This window comes from Dama dama, chromosome 15 (genome assembly GCF_033118175.1).
Source record: "Dama dama isolate Ldn47 chromosome 15, ASM3311817v1, whole genome shotgun sequence".
Lineage (NCBI taxonomy): Eukaryota > Metazoa > Chordata > Mammalia > Artiodactyla > Cervidae > Dama > Dama dama.
The window spans coordinates 57,901,493-57,918,924 of record NC_083695.1 but is presented as its reverse complement, the minus strand read 5'-3'; the positions used below and the strand labels follow the sequence as shown (position 1 = coordinate 57,918,924).

The window sequence follows — 17,432 nt, the reverse complement described above, 5'->3', positions numbered from 1 at the left end:
CCATGGGCTCACCAAGAGTCGGTCATGACTGAGCCACTAACACACACACACGCAAAGATGGGGTGGTTTGGAACCTAAGCAGAAAATATGGAACTCCATACACTGCCCCCTTCAAATTCAGTCATTTGCTCTTTCAACACGTTTTATTAAACAACTGCTAAGAGCTAGACATTGTTCAAGGCCCTGTTAATATAGCAAGGAATAAAATAGACAAGGGACAAGCCCTCCTCCCTCCTCCCCCCACACACTGTCTTCTGCATTTTGTTCCTGATTATGCACAGGGTGGAGATAATTCTCAAACTTTGAGAAAAAGTATTCATCATCACAGAGTTTAAAAGGCACAAGCTCATCACTTTTATGCCTTGGCAAAATGCCATGCTAGTCACTTTGTTTTTCAAATGAATGGACAACAATGTACAGTTTTTTCTATGTGTCCATTAGTTTAAATAATGCTGACTTTGGCTTTGCAAGAAAAGGGGGCTTATACCTAAAGCCAGTTCTTGCTCCCTCAGAATTACGTTAAGCATGGCTAACTAACAGTGTTGGTCCTGAACTGTAGTTAGTTGTGCATTTGTGATTTTGTTAGACTTGTTTGGAGTTAATTTCTAGTGTGGGAGGTGAAGGTAAAGAACAAATATAATATTTTATGTCAGATTGTGCTATGGAGAAAAAGCAGAGAGAGGGTTGGTGTTTTGCTGTTATAAATATATTGGGGAGGAAAGGTTTGGGGTGGGGGAAGAAGTGAGCACTGTGGATATGGGGTCAGGGAAGAGCCTTCCAGCCTGGGGGAACAGTAACTGCAAAGGCCTAGAGATGGAAGCATACTTGGCATGCACAGATGGTGTGGTTGGAGTGGAGAAGGCAGGGAAGAAGTCCTAAGAAATGAGGTTGGGGAGGTAATGTGGATGTGGTGGGTCTGTAGGCTATGGTAACCTTTAAGTGAGAAACCACATTTTAGAAAAAGTACTGAATGGCTTATTTGGAGGTACAAAGGTATGCCCAGAATTTCCTCCTTCCTGAGGATTTAGAATATTTAATAGAGCTCTGTTTGAAAAAATTTCCAGTGTGTTGATTATGTTTTTTCTTCCTTATTCCTACTTCTTTCCTTTCTTTCAGCTGTAGCTGGGCCAATAGACAGTCTTTGGGTTATCAAGTTTTGAATGAACAGCAACTAAACAGCAAATGATAAAAATCAAAAGGGGAAAAAATTCCTGATTATCCTTATATTGTTTAGGATTTCAGATTCAGAAAGACTAAAACTAATCTGTAAAATTTTTAAAGGAATAAGCATTTTCAGGATTGAGAAGAGGCAAAGACCCAGCTGTTGAGTAGGTGTTGAACATCCTGAATTTATTAGATGGAACTTGAATATCAGTATTTTTTGCATAACTTGTCAGATTGGGTGAATTCTTGGGAAAATTGTAGTGTATTGTCTTCTGAATTTATTCTTATCAACTTGTAAAACATAGCAACGGGGGAAAAAGAAATAGAACATGAAAAAATGGCAACTAATAGAAAATCTGCTTGGGAAACTGAAAACTTAATAACTCTTCCAAGGTACAGATCTAAGCCGGAGTTTCTCAACCTTGGTGCTATTGACATTTGGGTTGTGGGAATCTGTGTAGTGCATTTTAGGATGTTTAAGCAGCAATCTTGCATCTATCCTCTAGATGTCAGTAGCACCCTGCAGTTATGACAAACGAACTTAACTCCAGAGATTGCCAAACCGAACTTTTTTTTTTTTTTTTTTTGCCTTCAGGGGCAAAAGCCTCCTCTTCTCTCTTCCCCACAATTAAGAATCATGTAACACCCTCTTGTATATACCTACTTTATTTGGATTAGTCTTCACAGCCCAGGCTGCAAGAGATAGAAGATGGACTTTAGGTAGGAGAGGAAAAGTTTAAATCAGATCACAGAAAGTCAAGGGTGGTCCTGGAGTCCAGGAGGTGGCCCAGGTGAAAGAGTTGATGTCCAGGACAGTGTCAGAGAAGGCTTACTCCCTTAAGCACCGGCTCCAAAGTAGAGGTGGCTGGGTCTGACTGAGGACAAGATGCAGAGCTATGGACACAGACTGAGGGTGGGGAGTTCAAGCTGGGCATGCTGTCAGGTGGAGGCTCTTAGTTCCTGTGCAGTTCCAGTTCTAGCAGCCTCCGGAGAATGGAGACATTGAAGGCCAGGATGGTCCCCAAGTAGGTGGATCCTCTGGTGGTGTGTAGACCTAGGCTGGGGCACCTGTAATAGTAGTGAATGGCCTGAGCTAAGGTTTGGTCTGATTTAGGGGACATGAGAGACATTCCCTGGGCACTTGGGGAATTCTAAACAAGGACAATGAATGATTGAGGTTCTGTCAGTCATTCACATGGGAGTAACAAGCTCCTGAAATTCAGCTGTCAATTTAAAGACTTCTTGGTAATGCCTGGAGATACTCATTTGTAAATTCGGCAATAGTATTTATCAATACCAGAGAGCATCTCTTTTCCGGGATTCACTGTTTGTTTTTCTGTGCAGACATCCAGGTTGTCCCACATTTTAGTTTTACTGAACTCTCCAAAGGGCAGAGATGTCTTCCAGAGTTGGGAAAGATGGGAGAGAGAGATGGTTGTTTGGTTGTTAAACACAATAAGTAAAGGTGATCTTTGAAGCTTGTCAAACACACATCACACAAACACATTGCATAATCCAGAGATTTATTTTGCCTTAGTGAGCTCTGCTTTCTGGGTACAGATGATGTATAACAGTATTGGGGAAGAGTTACCTAATCAAGAATTGACACTTATCCAATAACTATTTGATTTTCATATTTCTGACCTGGGGGAGTTGGCAGTGGGTAGACTTATTTTAGTACCTTACAGACTCCTTCCTCAAACACAAGCTCTTTAAGTCGTGTTTTTGTTAATCTAATAAACCTCTTGTTTTAGTGATGTGGAAATTGTGAAGACTGCTTCTGTGTAGCTCTCATGCATGCTCCTGATACAAACCTTACTCACTTCAGTTCGTATAGAATTTCAGTAGAAATCCAAAGCCTTGTCCAGTATTTTTGTGAATTCCCTGGGCACTTGGCATTTCTGTGGATTTAGGTTTCCCCACCAGGAAACACAGGCATCCTCTAGAATGTGGAAAAGGTACCAAAAGAATTGTCCCCTAGGGCCTCAGAAGGGATTTGGATGTGCCAACACCTTGACTTCAGGCCAGTGAAACCCATTTCAGGCTTCTAACCTCTAGAACTATAAGATAATAAATGAGTGTGATTTTTTTTCCATTTATTTTTATTAGTTGGAGGCTAATTACTTACAATATTGTAGTGGTTTTTGCCATACATTGACATGAATCAGCCATGGATTTACGTGTGTTCCCCATCCCGATCTCCCCTCCCACCTCCCTCTCCATCCCATCCCTCTGGTCTTCCCAGTGCACCAGCCCCGAGCACTTGTCTCATGCATCCAACCTGGGCTGGTGATCTGTTTCACCCTTGATAATATACATGTTTTGATGCTGTTCTCTCTGAACATCCCACCCTCGCCTTCTCCCACAGAGTCCAAAAGTCTGCTCTGTACATTTGTGTCTCTTTTTCTGTTTTGCGTATAGGGTTATCGTTACAAAAATATGGAACGCTTCACGAATTTGCGTGTCATCTTTGTGCAGGGGCCATGCTAATCTTCTCTTTATCGTTCCAATTTTAGTATATGTGCTGCCAAAGCGAGCACATGAGTGTGATTTTAAGCCACCCAGTTCATGGTAATTTATTAGAGAGCCACAATAGGAAATGCATATATCTCCCCCGCAAAGATGTACAAGAATGAAAAAAACAATGGCATTGTTTCCTTAACTTTCCTTTTAAAAATGTTATTTGTTGGGCATTGTCTTCTAATAAAATGTTATAATCAAAGGTGATTGTTACAGATGGTCTCTCAGACTCTTTAGCATCATTTTCCTATTTATTCATCTGACTAAATCAGTGCTAGCAAATGACTGAATCAATAGTGCTTCAAACAAAATGGCATAAAGCAATAGAAATTGCTTCGAACAATTTGACAATTAATTAAATTTCAAACATCTTCATGGAGAAAACTGACCTTTAATTGACTATTTACTTGTTTTCCTGTCTGTCTCTCTCACTAGATGGTAAGCTGCTTGAGGTTTGGGGGAAATGTCTGCTTTGTTAACTGAGGGGTAGCAGAATATGCCATCCCCAAATATGCCACCTTGTCATAAGGATTATTTTGAGCTGAAGGCAATTGAAAAGAAGCAGATATAAGAAAAACTCTCTGTTCTCCCCCATCTGCCTGAAGAAATAATGTCTCTTCTCTCTCTACCAGAAAGGACAGAAGTTAATCACCTGAGACAGCTCTAGTCCTAATCAGCCCAGAGACACTGACAGAAAGATATATGCAACAAATCTTATAAACAAACTCTTACCTTCCATTAGTTTCCCCCAGATATTTGCCTTCATACAATTTGCTACTTAGAAATTTGAAGTTCTTTGCTTTTGCCTTATCATTTTTCTAAAAATGTATCATTTGGTTGTTAGGGTGCTATATAAGCCCACATTCTAGTCACCCGTTTGAGTTACTCATCACTGGGTACTCATGTATATGCCTGATGCATGTGTTAATAAGCTTGTTTTTCTCTTGTTAATTTGTCTTTTGTCAGTTTTTTTCTTTATTTTTTTTCATTTATTTTTATTAGTTGGAGGCTAATTTACCATATTGTAGTGGTTTTTGCCATACATTGACATGAATCAGCCATGGATTCACATGTGTTCCCCATCCTGAACTCCTCTCCCATCTCCCTCCCCATCCCATCCCTCTGGGTCTTCCCAGGGCACCAGCCCTGAGCACTTGTCTCATGCATCCAACCTGGACTGGCGATCTGTTTAATAATATACATGTTTCGATGCTATTTTCTCAGATCATCCCATCCTCGCCTTCTCCCATAGAGTTCAAAAGTCTGTTCTATACATCTGTGTCTCTTTTTCTGTCTTGCATATAGGGTTATCATTACCATCTTTCTAAATTCCATATATATGTGTTAGTATACTGTATTGGTGTTTTATCTTTCTGGCTTACTTCACTCTGTATAATGGGCTCCAGTTTCATCCATCTTATTAGAACTGATTCAAATGTATTCTTTTTAATGGCTGAGTAATATTCCATTGTGTATATGTACCACAGCTTTCTTATCCATTCGTTTTTGTCAGTTTAATTTAAGGCTCTAGCCAATGAACCTAAGATGGGTAGAGGTAAAAGAACCTTCCCTTCTCTCCTTCACCCTAGTACTTTTGGTATCTAGCACTGAATGGAACATTGTATTTTATGTAAGTACAGTGTTTTTTGGGTTTTTTTTTGCTATAAATCTACTCAACAAACTTTCTTTTCCTATTATATAACATTCACAGAGAAATGGTTCTTTCTCTTCTCTCTCTCTCTCACATATAGAGGCATGTATATTCTGTTTCACTATTTTATTTTATTTTTTAAAGACAATTCACTGTACACATTTTATTTACAGTTTTGTACACTGTCTTAATAGGAGTGGGACCACTTTTCTACTTGAGCCAATTTTTTAACCAAAGTAAAATAACCTAAGTAATACAAAGTGTTAAAATATAGCATAAAGATACAAAAACAGACATACTAATTCTAATTAGGAATGTAATTATGATACTACATTTTTTATAATACACAATTAAGTTTAGGAAACCACACAAACATAGATCAGTGATTTGAATGAAAAGCATAAATTTGTAGCAAAGCATTGTAGTTAAGTTACCAAAAAAATATTACCAAAGAATGCACAAAATTAATGTTTATTCTACCTTTATGTCATATTCCTAGATTCTTCACCAATGTTACATGAGAAAGAAAAACTAAAGCAAAACAAATGAAAAACTGAAATCAGAGTCACTAATGTTATCAAATAGGGAAACAAAATCTAGCAGCCATCAGCAAGAGTACTGCATAGATAATGCTGTAAAAGGAAACAAAAAAATTGCCAGAAAACTATGCATCATACTCTTTCAAACCAGTAAAATATGCTCCCTCATACAATGGAACGTAAACAAAATCATTCTCTTGTATAGAAATGCAAGTTCTTTTATTTTAATATTGTAGATGGGTCAAATGTTTTTGTAATGGTTAATTCTATTAAGCTATTACAGAGTGGGCCAGGAACACATGTATGGATTCTGGGGATGATATGATTTGTACTGTAATACTTTGATTGGGATAATGGACACTCTAGCCAAAAAAAAAGAAAATATGAATACAGAAGTACAAGACAAAGGCTAATGAGACTTCCTTATATCTTAGCAACATTTAGATGGAACTCAAATTTAAATGCAGCCCATTCTGCTTTTGAAGAGGCTTTCGTTCAGCCTCCAAATCTCGATTGCTTGAGGCAGTCGCCTATGAGAATACTCAGAGAGTGTCTTCTTAAACAACAAACCAATTTTTAGTGGTGGAGCTGCTCTTAGTAGTTGTGTCTGCATGGGACTGATAACCCAATCACTATCTTTGGAGGAAGTCATAACCTTTCCTTGTATACCCTCCCTATATGTGTAGCAGTTTCTCTGTTTTCACATTCAGTAGTCCATATTGCTATTTTATCACTTTTCAGTTCAGTTCAGTCGCTTAGTTGTGTCCGACTCTTCGCGACGCCATGGACTGCAGCCCGCCAGGCCTCCCTGTCCATCACCAACTTGCAGAGTTTACTCAAACTCGTGTCCATGTCTTATCACCTTTAGCTCTAACATTAACAGCAGCTCCACATACATCATCACTATAGTCATCAAAAGATTCTCCAATAAGGCACAGCAGTGTCTCTAGCCAAAAAATATCGAGGTCACTTCGTCTCTGCTGTTTGTTCAGTGTAATTAGCCATCGTCCTTATCGTTTTTTTTTCTCATCTTCCCACATAGGCTCAATACCATCCTTAAAAAGTGAGTAGTCACAGCCAGGCATTAAATTACTAGATAACTGGATATGGTTGTACAGAGCCCAAAAGTCTTCAACAGTATCAAACTTAGAGATCAATCAAAGGTTTGCTTGCCAAGTTTTGCTTTTATCATTTTTAAAAAACCAGAGTGCCCATCTGTTCTGTAAAGGGTGTTTATTTAATACAGTGTTCTGGGTTAGCAACCTCACTACATTCTGTTTTCTCTTCTTCTGTAGGTGGGGGGTTGGGAGTAGGGGTGGTTTCCGGTTCCACAGTCACCATCTTGGATAGATCTGATCGCGCAACTGCTCCTGAAGGCTGTTTCACTATTTTCTGAATACAACTAATGTTTTATCAGGTTTGAGTAATTGGTCAAAGATTACATCATTGTGGTGAGTTACATAATGTGTTTCTGAAAGTCACAAGCAGAAAAGATGATTAGTATCTATTGTGGCAGTAGTCCATATTTCAGTGCCTAGGGGTCACAGGCACAGACATCTCCAAGTCAGGAGCCAGCCTCAGGGCCCGCTCATAATACTCCAGGGCTTCATTCATTTGTCCTTTTACTTTGTGGATGAACCCAAGGATACTCAAGCTTTCTATATCTGATGCATTTCTCCGGAGTTTCTTTGAAGCCAATTTTGTCAAAGAATTGATGCTTTTATCCTTATCTATTGATGCGTTTTCTATTTTTATTGCTTTTAAATAATGGCTAATTGCATCAACTTCAGATTTTTTGTGAAATTCCAGAAATCGGCCATAGTGGAAATGTATGTGTTGCAGCATTTCGTTGTCGAGTGATTTCATGCAGAGCACTTTTTGAAAAGTATCTTCAGCTTTTCTGTGGTGACCTGCTTCTGCGTACATTTCTGCCAGGCTTGTATAAGCCAACTCAAATGTGGGCTTTAGTTGCACAGCAAGTTCGAAATGTTGTATGGCTAATGGTACTATTCTGTTGATGTTTTCTTTATCCTCTCCTTTAGGCTGACAGTTTGTAACTTTCTTTATTTCGATTATTTGTGACTTGTAGCAAAGCCCTGTCTGGTGATGCAGGAAAGCAGAGGAGGGGGTTTCCTTCAAGGCCAATTTTGAGAGCCGAAGAGCTTCATCCAGAACGCCTTTTCTTCGGTAAAACTTGGCAGCATACCGATAGACATAGGTCTTTGAGGATGCATTGGTCAGTGCTTCTTTGATGTACTTTTCTCCTTCAGCTTCTTGATCTACATCTTGAAGCTTCAGGCCAAGAAGAGCCTTAATGTATGCATCATTTGGATTTAGCCTGACAGCCTGTTTTAGGGTGTCCAGACAAAATTTGCCACTACTCTCTGGTGCTTTGTTAAAGCCATCCAGGCGATAGACAACGATTGCATACCCAGTGCTGAATTCAGGGTTTTCAGGGTCCACTTCCAGAGCCTTTTCAAAGCAGACTTTGGCCCGTTCATAATTCTTTCCTCCACATTTCAGCAAGGCCCATCCTTCCTCACAGTCCATCTGAGGACACTCCATTCTATAGCTGGAGGAATTTGTAAGTTTCCTGCAAGTGTTCTTCACCTTGTCCAGGTAAATCTGGGCTTCTGCCGGTTGGCCCATATGGTAATGCAACCAGGCGTAGTTGCCCCAGGTAACCAGACTTCTCACTTCTGATTGGTTGGCATGTTCTGGCTGGGTTAAGTCTTCAGCTTCTTGTAAACTCTTCAGGGCTTCCTCATTCTGGCCTTTCAGGTGTTTCACATAGGCCAGTAAGTTGTGTATTCCCACCTTGTATTTGGTGTCCAGGAATGTAATCTCCTCCAAGACCCTGTTTTCTAAATCCGGTATTTCTGTCTCTTCAATGATAAACTCCCATGTAAAGTGACATCTCAACTGTTGCAGCTTATCCTTGATCTGATCCTCATCAGCATTATAACTGTAAAAACAAAAGCAGATTTTCTTTGTTAGGTGACAAACAGCCGATGGAAATAAGCCAGGTAAAACACCTCATGTTTAGAGCCTAGCCTTGCAAAGGGCATGCCTGCTTTGATCTTCCATGAGTTCCTGTGTTTCTAAGATCCATGTGGCCTCTGAATGCAGTTTGCTTGGCTTCATACACTGACTCCAGCACTTTCTAGGCCATGAAACTTCTCTGTGCTTCAGAGTGAAGTGAAGTGAAGTCGCTCAGTCGTGTCCGACTCTTTGCGACCCCATGGACTGTAGCCGAACAGGCTCCTCCGTCCATGGGATTTTCCAGGCAAGAGTACTGGAGTGGGTTGCCATTTCCTTCTCCAGAGGATCTTCCCGACCCAGGGATTGAACCCAGGTCTCCTGCATTGTAGGCGGATGCTTTAACCTCTGAGCCACCAGGGAAGTCTGTGCTTCAGAACCTCCTTTGTAAAGCACAGAAGATAAACTTATCACACTGGATTTGGTGAGAGTTAATAGGCCTATCTATGTAAAATACTTAGAGCATGCATATTTCATGCTATATAAGAGTTTTCTGTTTTCCTATTGCTGTAATAGGAAAGAGGTAGAGACAAGTAAGAAACTCAGAGCCTTAGGAAATATTATTGACCTTAGTCAGGACCTTAGTATGCAGATTATGTAACAAATTAAGACTACCTAAATGTGATCATATTTTACCCATTTATTTTATTTGGATTTATTTGTGGGAGATATTTATTTATTTATATATATATTCACAGAAATTTGCGAAGATAGAACATAAGTCCAGTGTATCCTTCACCCAGTTTCTCCCAAAGATTATATTTTATCCAACTGTAGTACAACGCAAAAGTAGGAAACTGGCAGTGGTACAATATGCACACAGTTCATTTTTCATTCCTACTAGTAATGTATGCTTCCCCGGTGGCTCAAATGGTAAAGAATTTGCTTGCAGTGCTGGGGACCCAGGTTCAGTCCCTTGATTGGGAAGATCCCCTGGAGACGGGAATGGCAATCCACTCCAGTATTCTTGCCTGGAAAATTCCATCAACAGTGGAGCCTGGTAGGCTACAGTCAGTGGGGTCGCAAAGAGTCAGAAACAACTGAGTAACTAACACACATACAGAGTAATGGGTGAATGATCTAGCTCTTTGTATTCTTATCAGAATTTGATATTTCCACTTTTTAAAAGAAATGTTATTAGCTGTTTTAATAGACATAGCGGTAGCTCTTTGTGGTCTTAATTTGCATTTCCCTAATGGCTAGTGATGTTGAACATCTTTTTGTGTGTTTATTTGCCATCTATATATCCTCTTTGGTGAAATATCTCTTGATATCCTTTTCCTGTTTTCTAATGAGATTGTTTTTTATTGTTGGATTGCAAGAATTCTTTATAGATTCTAGATATGAATCATTGGTGAGGCAGGCATATGGTTTTCAAAGATTTTCTCGCAACATGTGACTTGTCTTTTTTTCCTTTAATAAGGTCTCTTGAAGAGCAAAAGTTTTTACTTTAAAAAATTTTTTTTTTTTTATCCTGCCAAACGGCATGTGGGCTCTTGGTTTCCTGACCAGGGATCAAACCTGCACCTATTTCATTGGAAGCACAGAATCTTTTTCTTTCCATTTAAAAAAAAAAAAAATTATTTACTTTTAATTGGATGATAATTGCTTTGCAGTATTGTGTTGGTTTCTGCCATACATCAACATGAATCAGCCATGGGTCTACATATGTCCCCTCCCTCTTGAGCCTCCTTCCCACCTCCCACCCCACCCTCTAGGTTGTTACAGAGTACCAGATTTGAGCTCCTTGCATCATACAGCAAATTCCCACTGGCTACCTAGTTTTTTTTTTTATTCTTTTTTTTTTTTTTTTTTTAATTATTTTTGAGATTTCCCTGGTGGTCCAGTGTCTAAGACTCTGAACTCCCAATGCAGGGGGCCTGGGTTTGATCACTGGTCAGGGAACTAGATCCCATATGTGGTTTGCATTCCACATCTAAAGCTCTCTCATGATACAACCAAGACCAGGTGCAGCCAACTAAATAAATTAATTAAAAATTATTTTTAATTAAAGGAAAAATTGTTTTACAATATTGTATTGGTTTCCGCTATATGTCAGCATGAATCAGCCATAGGTGTATATGTATGTCCCCTCTCTCCTGAATCTCGCATCTCCCACAGCATCCCACCCCTCTGTGTTGTCTGGGTCTGAGCTCCCTAGTGACACAGCAAATTCCCACTATCTGTTTTACATATGGTAATGTGTATGTTTCAGTGCTACTCTCTCAATTGTAAGTGCAGAGTCTTAGCCACTGGACCACCAGGGAAGTTCCCAAAGTTTCTACTTTTGATGAGGTATAATTTGTTGATTTTTTTTTTTTTCTCTTAATGGATCATGTGTTTGGTATCACGTCTAGGAACTCTTCACCAGGCCCTAAGTCCTGAAAGTTTTCTCCTGTGTTTTCTTCTACAAGTTCTATCATTTTACATTTATATCTGTGATCCATTTTGAGTTTCTTTTGCATAATGTATGGAGATTAGGTCAGTGGCTCATTTTTCAGCCTATGGATACCCAGTTGGTCCAGCAAGATTTGTTGAAGCCTGTTCATCCTCCATTGAATTGCATTTGCAACTTTGTCAAAAATCAGTTGGCTGTGCTTGTGTGGAATTATTTCTGGGCTTCTTATTCTGTTCCACTGATCTCTGTGTTTATTCTTCCACCAATACCATACCATCTTGTTTACTGTATATAAACAGTCTGAAAATTGGGTAGGGTGATTCCTCTCTATTCTTTTTTTCAAAATTGTTTTTATAGTTCCTTTGCATTTCCATGTAAATTTTATATTAATATTTCCTATGTCTATAAAAGTCTTGCTGGAGTTTGATAGGAATGTTTTTGTCAGTTGTGGAAAATAGACATTTTTACTATGTTGAATCTTCTGATCCATGAATATACTGTATCTGTTTATGTAGATATTCTTTGATTTCTTTCATTAGCATTTGTAGTTTTAGGCATTCAAGTCCTATGCATGTTATGTTAGGTTTACACTTAAGTGTACTTAAGTACACTTAAGTACACTTAAGTATGTGTGAAGTGAGTTGGGGAGAGTGGCCTTATTACCTCTTTATGGTGGTGAAAATCCTTAACTCCACTACCCCTCTCTGTTGCCATCTCAGTGGGGAGTGGGAAGGCACCTCATAACCCCCAGGTGGGGGCTGATATCCACATTGCTTTTATGGTCTTCCCTCCCCCACTGCAAAGAGAGGGGCCCTCGTTAACACCCAAGTGGGGATGAAAGTCTTTGTATTCCACTTGGCCTTCTTTGGCATCATCCATCGGGGAAGGGAGCGGGAGGGAGTCCCGATGCCCAGCTCATAGCCTGGTGAGAGTAGAAGCCTTGGCTACCCACTCAGCCTTTACTAACAGAGTTTGGAACGGGGCCTTAGTTTCTGTTTGACTTTTCCTGTGGTATTTGGCTGGAGTAGCGGTTGTTTATAAATTTTTTGTTTTGCTAGGCTGTCTCCTTTTTGGGTCCTTTGGCTAGAGAGAGCAGGTTTTTCGTGGGACTTTTCTATTTATGCCTACTGGCATTTCTAGGTTTCTGGCTTCTCCAGCACTCCGTCTGGGATATATGCAGAAAAGAGGAATGTCCATATACAAAAAATTGAAGTTGGACCTGTTCCTATACTGTATACAAAAGACGAATTCAAAATGTGTCAAAGATCTAGATGTAACACCTAAAACTATAAAAATCTAGAAAGGAAAGAGGGGAAAAAAAGCTCCATAACATTGAATTTAGCAACAGTTTCTTGGATATGCTAAAAACAAAGGTAACAAAAGTAAAAATAAACAAGTTGAGCTTTAGCAAAACTAAAAAGTTTTATGCATCAAAGGGCACTATCAATAGAATGAAAAGACATCCCACAGAATGGGAGAAAATGTTTCTAAATCATGTACCTGATAAGGGATTAATATTTAGACTAATAAGCAGCTCCTACAACTCAACAACAGAAAAACAAATAACTGATTAAAAGAATGGGCAAAGGACTTGAATAGACACTTCCCTAACGAAAATATACAGATGGCCAGTAAGTACATGAAAAGATGTTCAACATCACCAATCATTAATGAAATGCAAATCAAAACCATAATAAAATACCTCTACACATTCATTAGGATGGCTATTATCAAAAACACAGAAAATACCAAATGTCAAGGATGTGGAGAAATTAGAACCCTTGTGCATTGCTAGGGAGAATGTAAAATGGGGCAGCTGCTGTGGAAAATGATGATTCCTCAAAAAATTAAATATAGAATTACCATATAATTCAGCAGTTCCACTTCTGGTAGATACCCAAAATAAATGAAAGCAAAGACTTGAATAGATATTTGTATACTTACAGCAGCATTATTCACAGTAGTCAAAAGGTGGGGAAAAAAAGGTGGGAGAAACCCAAGTGTCCTCCAGTGGATGAATGGATAAACAAAATGTAGTTAGTACATACAATGGAATATTATTCGGTTTTAAAATGGAAATATATTCTGACACATGCTTCATTATGGATGAACCTTGAAGGTTTTATATTAAGTTAAATAAGTCAGTCACAAAAGGCCATGTGTTGTATGCTTCCATATATATGAAATATCCACAATAGACAAATCTATAGAGACAGAAAGCAGATTAATGGTTACCAGGTCCTGGAATGAAGGATGAGAGGTGAGTGACTGCTCAGAGTGACAAAATTTTCTTAAACTAGATAGTGGTGAGGGTTGCACTACATTGTTGTACTAAATACTACAAAATTGTATACTTAAAATAGTTAAAGCTATAGTTCTTCCAGTAGTCATGCATGGATGTGACAGTTGGACTATAAAGAAAGCTGAGCAGTGAAAAATTGATGCTTTTGAACTGTGGTGTTGGAGAAGACTCTTGAGAGTTCCTTGGACTGCAAGGAGATCAAACCAGTCAATTGTAAAGAAAATCAGCCCTGAATATTTGTTGGAAGGACTGATGCTGAAGCTGAAACTCCAATACTTTGGCCACCTGATGCGGAGAACTGACTCATTGGAAAAGACCCTGATGCTGGGAAAGATTGAAGGCAGGAGGAGAAAGGGATAACAGAGGATGAGATGGTTGGATGGCATCACTGACTTGATGGCCATGAGTTTGAACAAGCTCCAGGAGTTGGTGATGGACAGGGAAGCCTGGCATGCTGCAGTCCTTGGGGTCGCAAAGAGTCGGACACGACTGAGCGACTGAACTGAACAGAACTAAAAATAGTTAAAGTGGTAAATTTTATCATACATGTATTTTATCACTATAAAAGTTCATATTACTAGCCTGAGTAGAAATTCTGAAAATTATATATTTATATATGCATGCGTGCATGCTAAGTTGCTTCAGTTGTGTCTGACTCTTTGCAACCCCATGGACTATAGCCCACCAGGCCTCTCTATCCATGGGATTCTCCAGGCAAAAATACTGGAGTGCGTTGCCATATCCTCCTCCAGGGGATCTTCGTTTAAAATATAAAAGCTAATTACTATGCCATCTGAAATGATCTCGTGAACCTCCATTGGTACCTTTTAAGAAACATTGGTTTAAAGATTAAATAAGGTATCATTGAATAGAGACTCTGGTTCATGTCTAGCTCTATCACTTATTATCTATGTAGTCTTAACATTTCTTAATTTAAAAATTCATTATTGGTAAAAAGTATAATATGAGTACTGGCCTCATAAGTTTCTTTTGTAAATGTAATAATTTACATAATAGTTTGGAAGCCCGGCTGGCACTTGATAAGCAACCAGGACATGATATCTACTTTTCTATTATCATGATGATGATTTTTGTTGCTGTTGTCATTATTTTCATATCAGTGATAATCCACTCTTATTTGTCTCTGAACCAAAGGAAGGAGAAAGGGTTGACAATAGGTCTGTAATTATGCGTTTTCTGAAACTGTTCCTCCTTCAAAGTTTCGTACACTGAAACTCTGAGGGCGAATTTACAGGCCAATATTAATGTTTTTTTGATCTGATAAGATCCAGGGTTCTTTGAATCAAGATTCAGTTTAGATAATACAGTTTACATTAGGCCCTTTAGCTAAGAAAGATGTGGGAGTTCCCAAGCACAGAACTCTAGCCAAGCCCAGAACTCTAGCCAAGCCCTGTGGACAGGAGGCTGTCAAAGATTTGCAGACCACCTGGCTTCCCCAGAGGACAGTTGACCTGCTAATCTTAGAGCCAGTCGGATTGATAAGGCCTGACATAGGAACCCAGCAGTGCAGATGGTGAGACCAGATGCCAGCAGACAAAGGTCTTGTTCTCTAAGCAGTGAGCATCTCTCCCTCATCCACCACAGTACTTCTCTCAAGACAGCTGAGAGACCCCACTGCTGTAGCTCACACAGCTGTGTGCATTCTGCTTTTTTCCTCCTGCCGAGGAGCCAGAAAGCAACGTCTGTATCCAGATTAACTGTCCATTCCCTCCCTAGGTCAGACAGAAGTGAGGTTGGTGGAAAATTGTTTCAGAGACTGGGATTGTTTTCTCCCTGCCTCCCTTCCCATTTCCCTCCCTTTCTTTGGGTTTCAACATCTTCCTCAGGGAGATGCTAACAAAAAAGAAAAATGAATTGATAAAATAGTTTATGGGTATATATGAATGTGCATGTGTCTGAGTGCACACTCACATCCACATTCATTCCAAAGCAGATGGTCAAATAGAGAAATAAGGAAATGGCATCACTGAGACTGAGTCTGTTGATATAAAATGGTTAACGTTTTTTCCAGAAACTCTATACAGAAAGGCAGAGAAATCCTTACCTCATGGTTGCTGTGAATTAGGCAGCAGTTGTACAGAGTTTTGTTTAGCTGGATGGTCTCCTCGGAGGTCGGTTCTGTCTGTCTTATGGATTTTCAGATAAATTTATACCCCAGGGCAGGGCTATATAAGGGAGATGAACAGCAGCTAATGATGTAACTTGTGGGTGTGTTTTTGCTACGGTAAGTTGGAAACCGAAAGTAGAAAGTGAAATTAAAGTAGGCAGAATTGCAGAAAATGAAACTTAAACAGTTGCTTTGTTTTCTTTGTTCTGTTTTGAAAATGGATTGAGAAAAGGCTGGGGGAAAGCAGTTTTTTTGACATGCTGATTCCTCTCTTTGGGAAATTAGCAAGCTCTGGGAGGAAGCCCCCTCCAGATGGTGAAGGACAGGGAAGCCTGGGGTGCTACAGTCGATGGGCTCCCAAGGAGTCGGACATGACTGAGCAACTGAACGACAACAAATTCCTCTCTCAGACTTTGTAAGGCCTTTTAGAAATCCAGGAACTAAGAGATGCCAGTAATGTGGAGTCCACTGAACCTATAGCCAGAGAGTCCTGTGAGAATTGGCTCTGTGAACTTGCCAAAGTCATGCCCTCAATCTGTGCCTTTGCTCATCTGGAAACAGACATTGTTCTTTATATGGTAAAAATTCTGCAAGTCAGTAAACCAGAGCCTTAACTCAAATTCATTCCTATTCTCTGAGAGGATCAGTCTTAATATTTATTTTGTGCCTTTGCATACCCTTCTTTCTGGAGAATGATCAGTGATAAAAGAGTCCTAAAACTCCTTCTTTATTCATGGGAACCAAGAAAACCTAACTGCTAGAATCTTGAGACTTCAAATAAAACATGTTGGGCCTGAATGAAAATATTTCCTTCTTTGTAATGCTCTCTATTGCAGCCATCTAAAGTGTTCATATTCACTAAACATGATTATCATATCTATGTAAGAGTATTATCCTCTTGGTGCCCATGGCATCCACGTTTGGCCTACCTCAACCTGGCCTGTGTAATCTTACTTAGTCATGGTGCTTGTGGTAAGAGGTTGAGAAGAGTAAGTGCTGATATAATGGAAAAACCCGAATGAATTTTTGGCTAGCCCAGTACTTAGCAACTACTTGGCACATAAAAGCTTGCAAATAAAAAGTGACTATTGATGATGATGGTAATAATAGTAGTAATAGTCGTGGTATTTTCTGTCATCAAGTTTAAATAGTGCTTTCTTTAAAAAAAAACAAAAAACAAAACCTATATTCTTTCTTTTAAATAAGAATCAGAAAAGGAGGAGCTGTAAGAAAGTGTTCCTCTTAGGAACACTTAAACACACTGCCAAATCTAAACTGTTCTGCTTAATCCCTCCTACCTAGCTCATCTGCCATGCCATCCTGAACTAGTTAGAAAGTTCTACACAAATAAAAATTTCTGAATAAATTGTCTTCTAATAAATGTTCAGGCGATAAGCAGATGCCAAGATAAATTAATTAAGAGAGCCAACCTCTCTTTGCAGGGGAGTGAGGTACCTTTGGAATTCTTGTGAAGAAAAGCAGTTGGGTTTGTAATTTTCCAGTGCACTAGATAGAGCACAGAGAAGCACACGAAACGTTTATCGTGTCCTTGCCATGAATTTGGCAGCAGTCCTGGGTCTATGGGACTGTGGCTTGGACTCATTAGATATTTGGAATCTTGCCCAGTGTGTCTGTGGAATAAACAGACCTTGGAGCAACACAAGATAGAGCCGTAGAGAAGAAAACAGCCC

General features: G+C 39.4%; 1 protein-coding gene, 1 non-coding gene and 1 pseudogene across 2 annotated transcripts; all 3 read right to left on the bottom strand.

The window, feature by feature from the left end:
- Nucleotides 1-3,597: 3,597 nt before the first annotated feature.
- Nucleotides 3,598-3,704, bottom strand: LOC133070839 (U6 spliceosomal RNA). The gene has a single exon (XR_009696243.1). It is a non-coding gene; the product is annotated as a U6 spliceosomal RNA (small nuclear RNA).
- Nucleotides 3,705-5,446: 1,742 nt separating this feature from the next.
- On the bottom strand, nt 5,447-7,215 carry LOC133070232 (eukaryotic translation initiation factor 4E-like; annotated as a pseudogene).
- Nucleotides 5,447-15,837, bottom strand: LOC133070231 (interferon-induced protein with tetratricopeptide repeats 1-like). The gene is made up of 2 exons (XM_061162139.1): nt 15,679-15,837; nt 5,447-8,839 (listed from the first exon to the last, which is right to left on the bottom strand). Exons 1-2 carry the CDS (start codon nt 15,681-15,683, stop codon nt 7,402-7,404), a joined length of 1,443 nt encoding a protein of 480 aa, XP_061018122.1. The 5' UTR covers nt 15,684-15,837; the 3' UTR covers nt 5,447-7,401.
- Nucleotides 15,838-17,432: the final 1,595 nt, after the last annotated feature.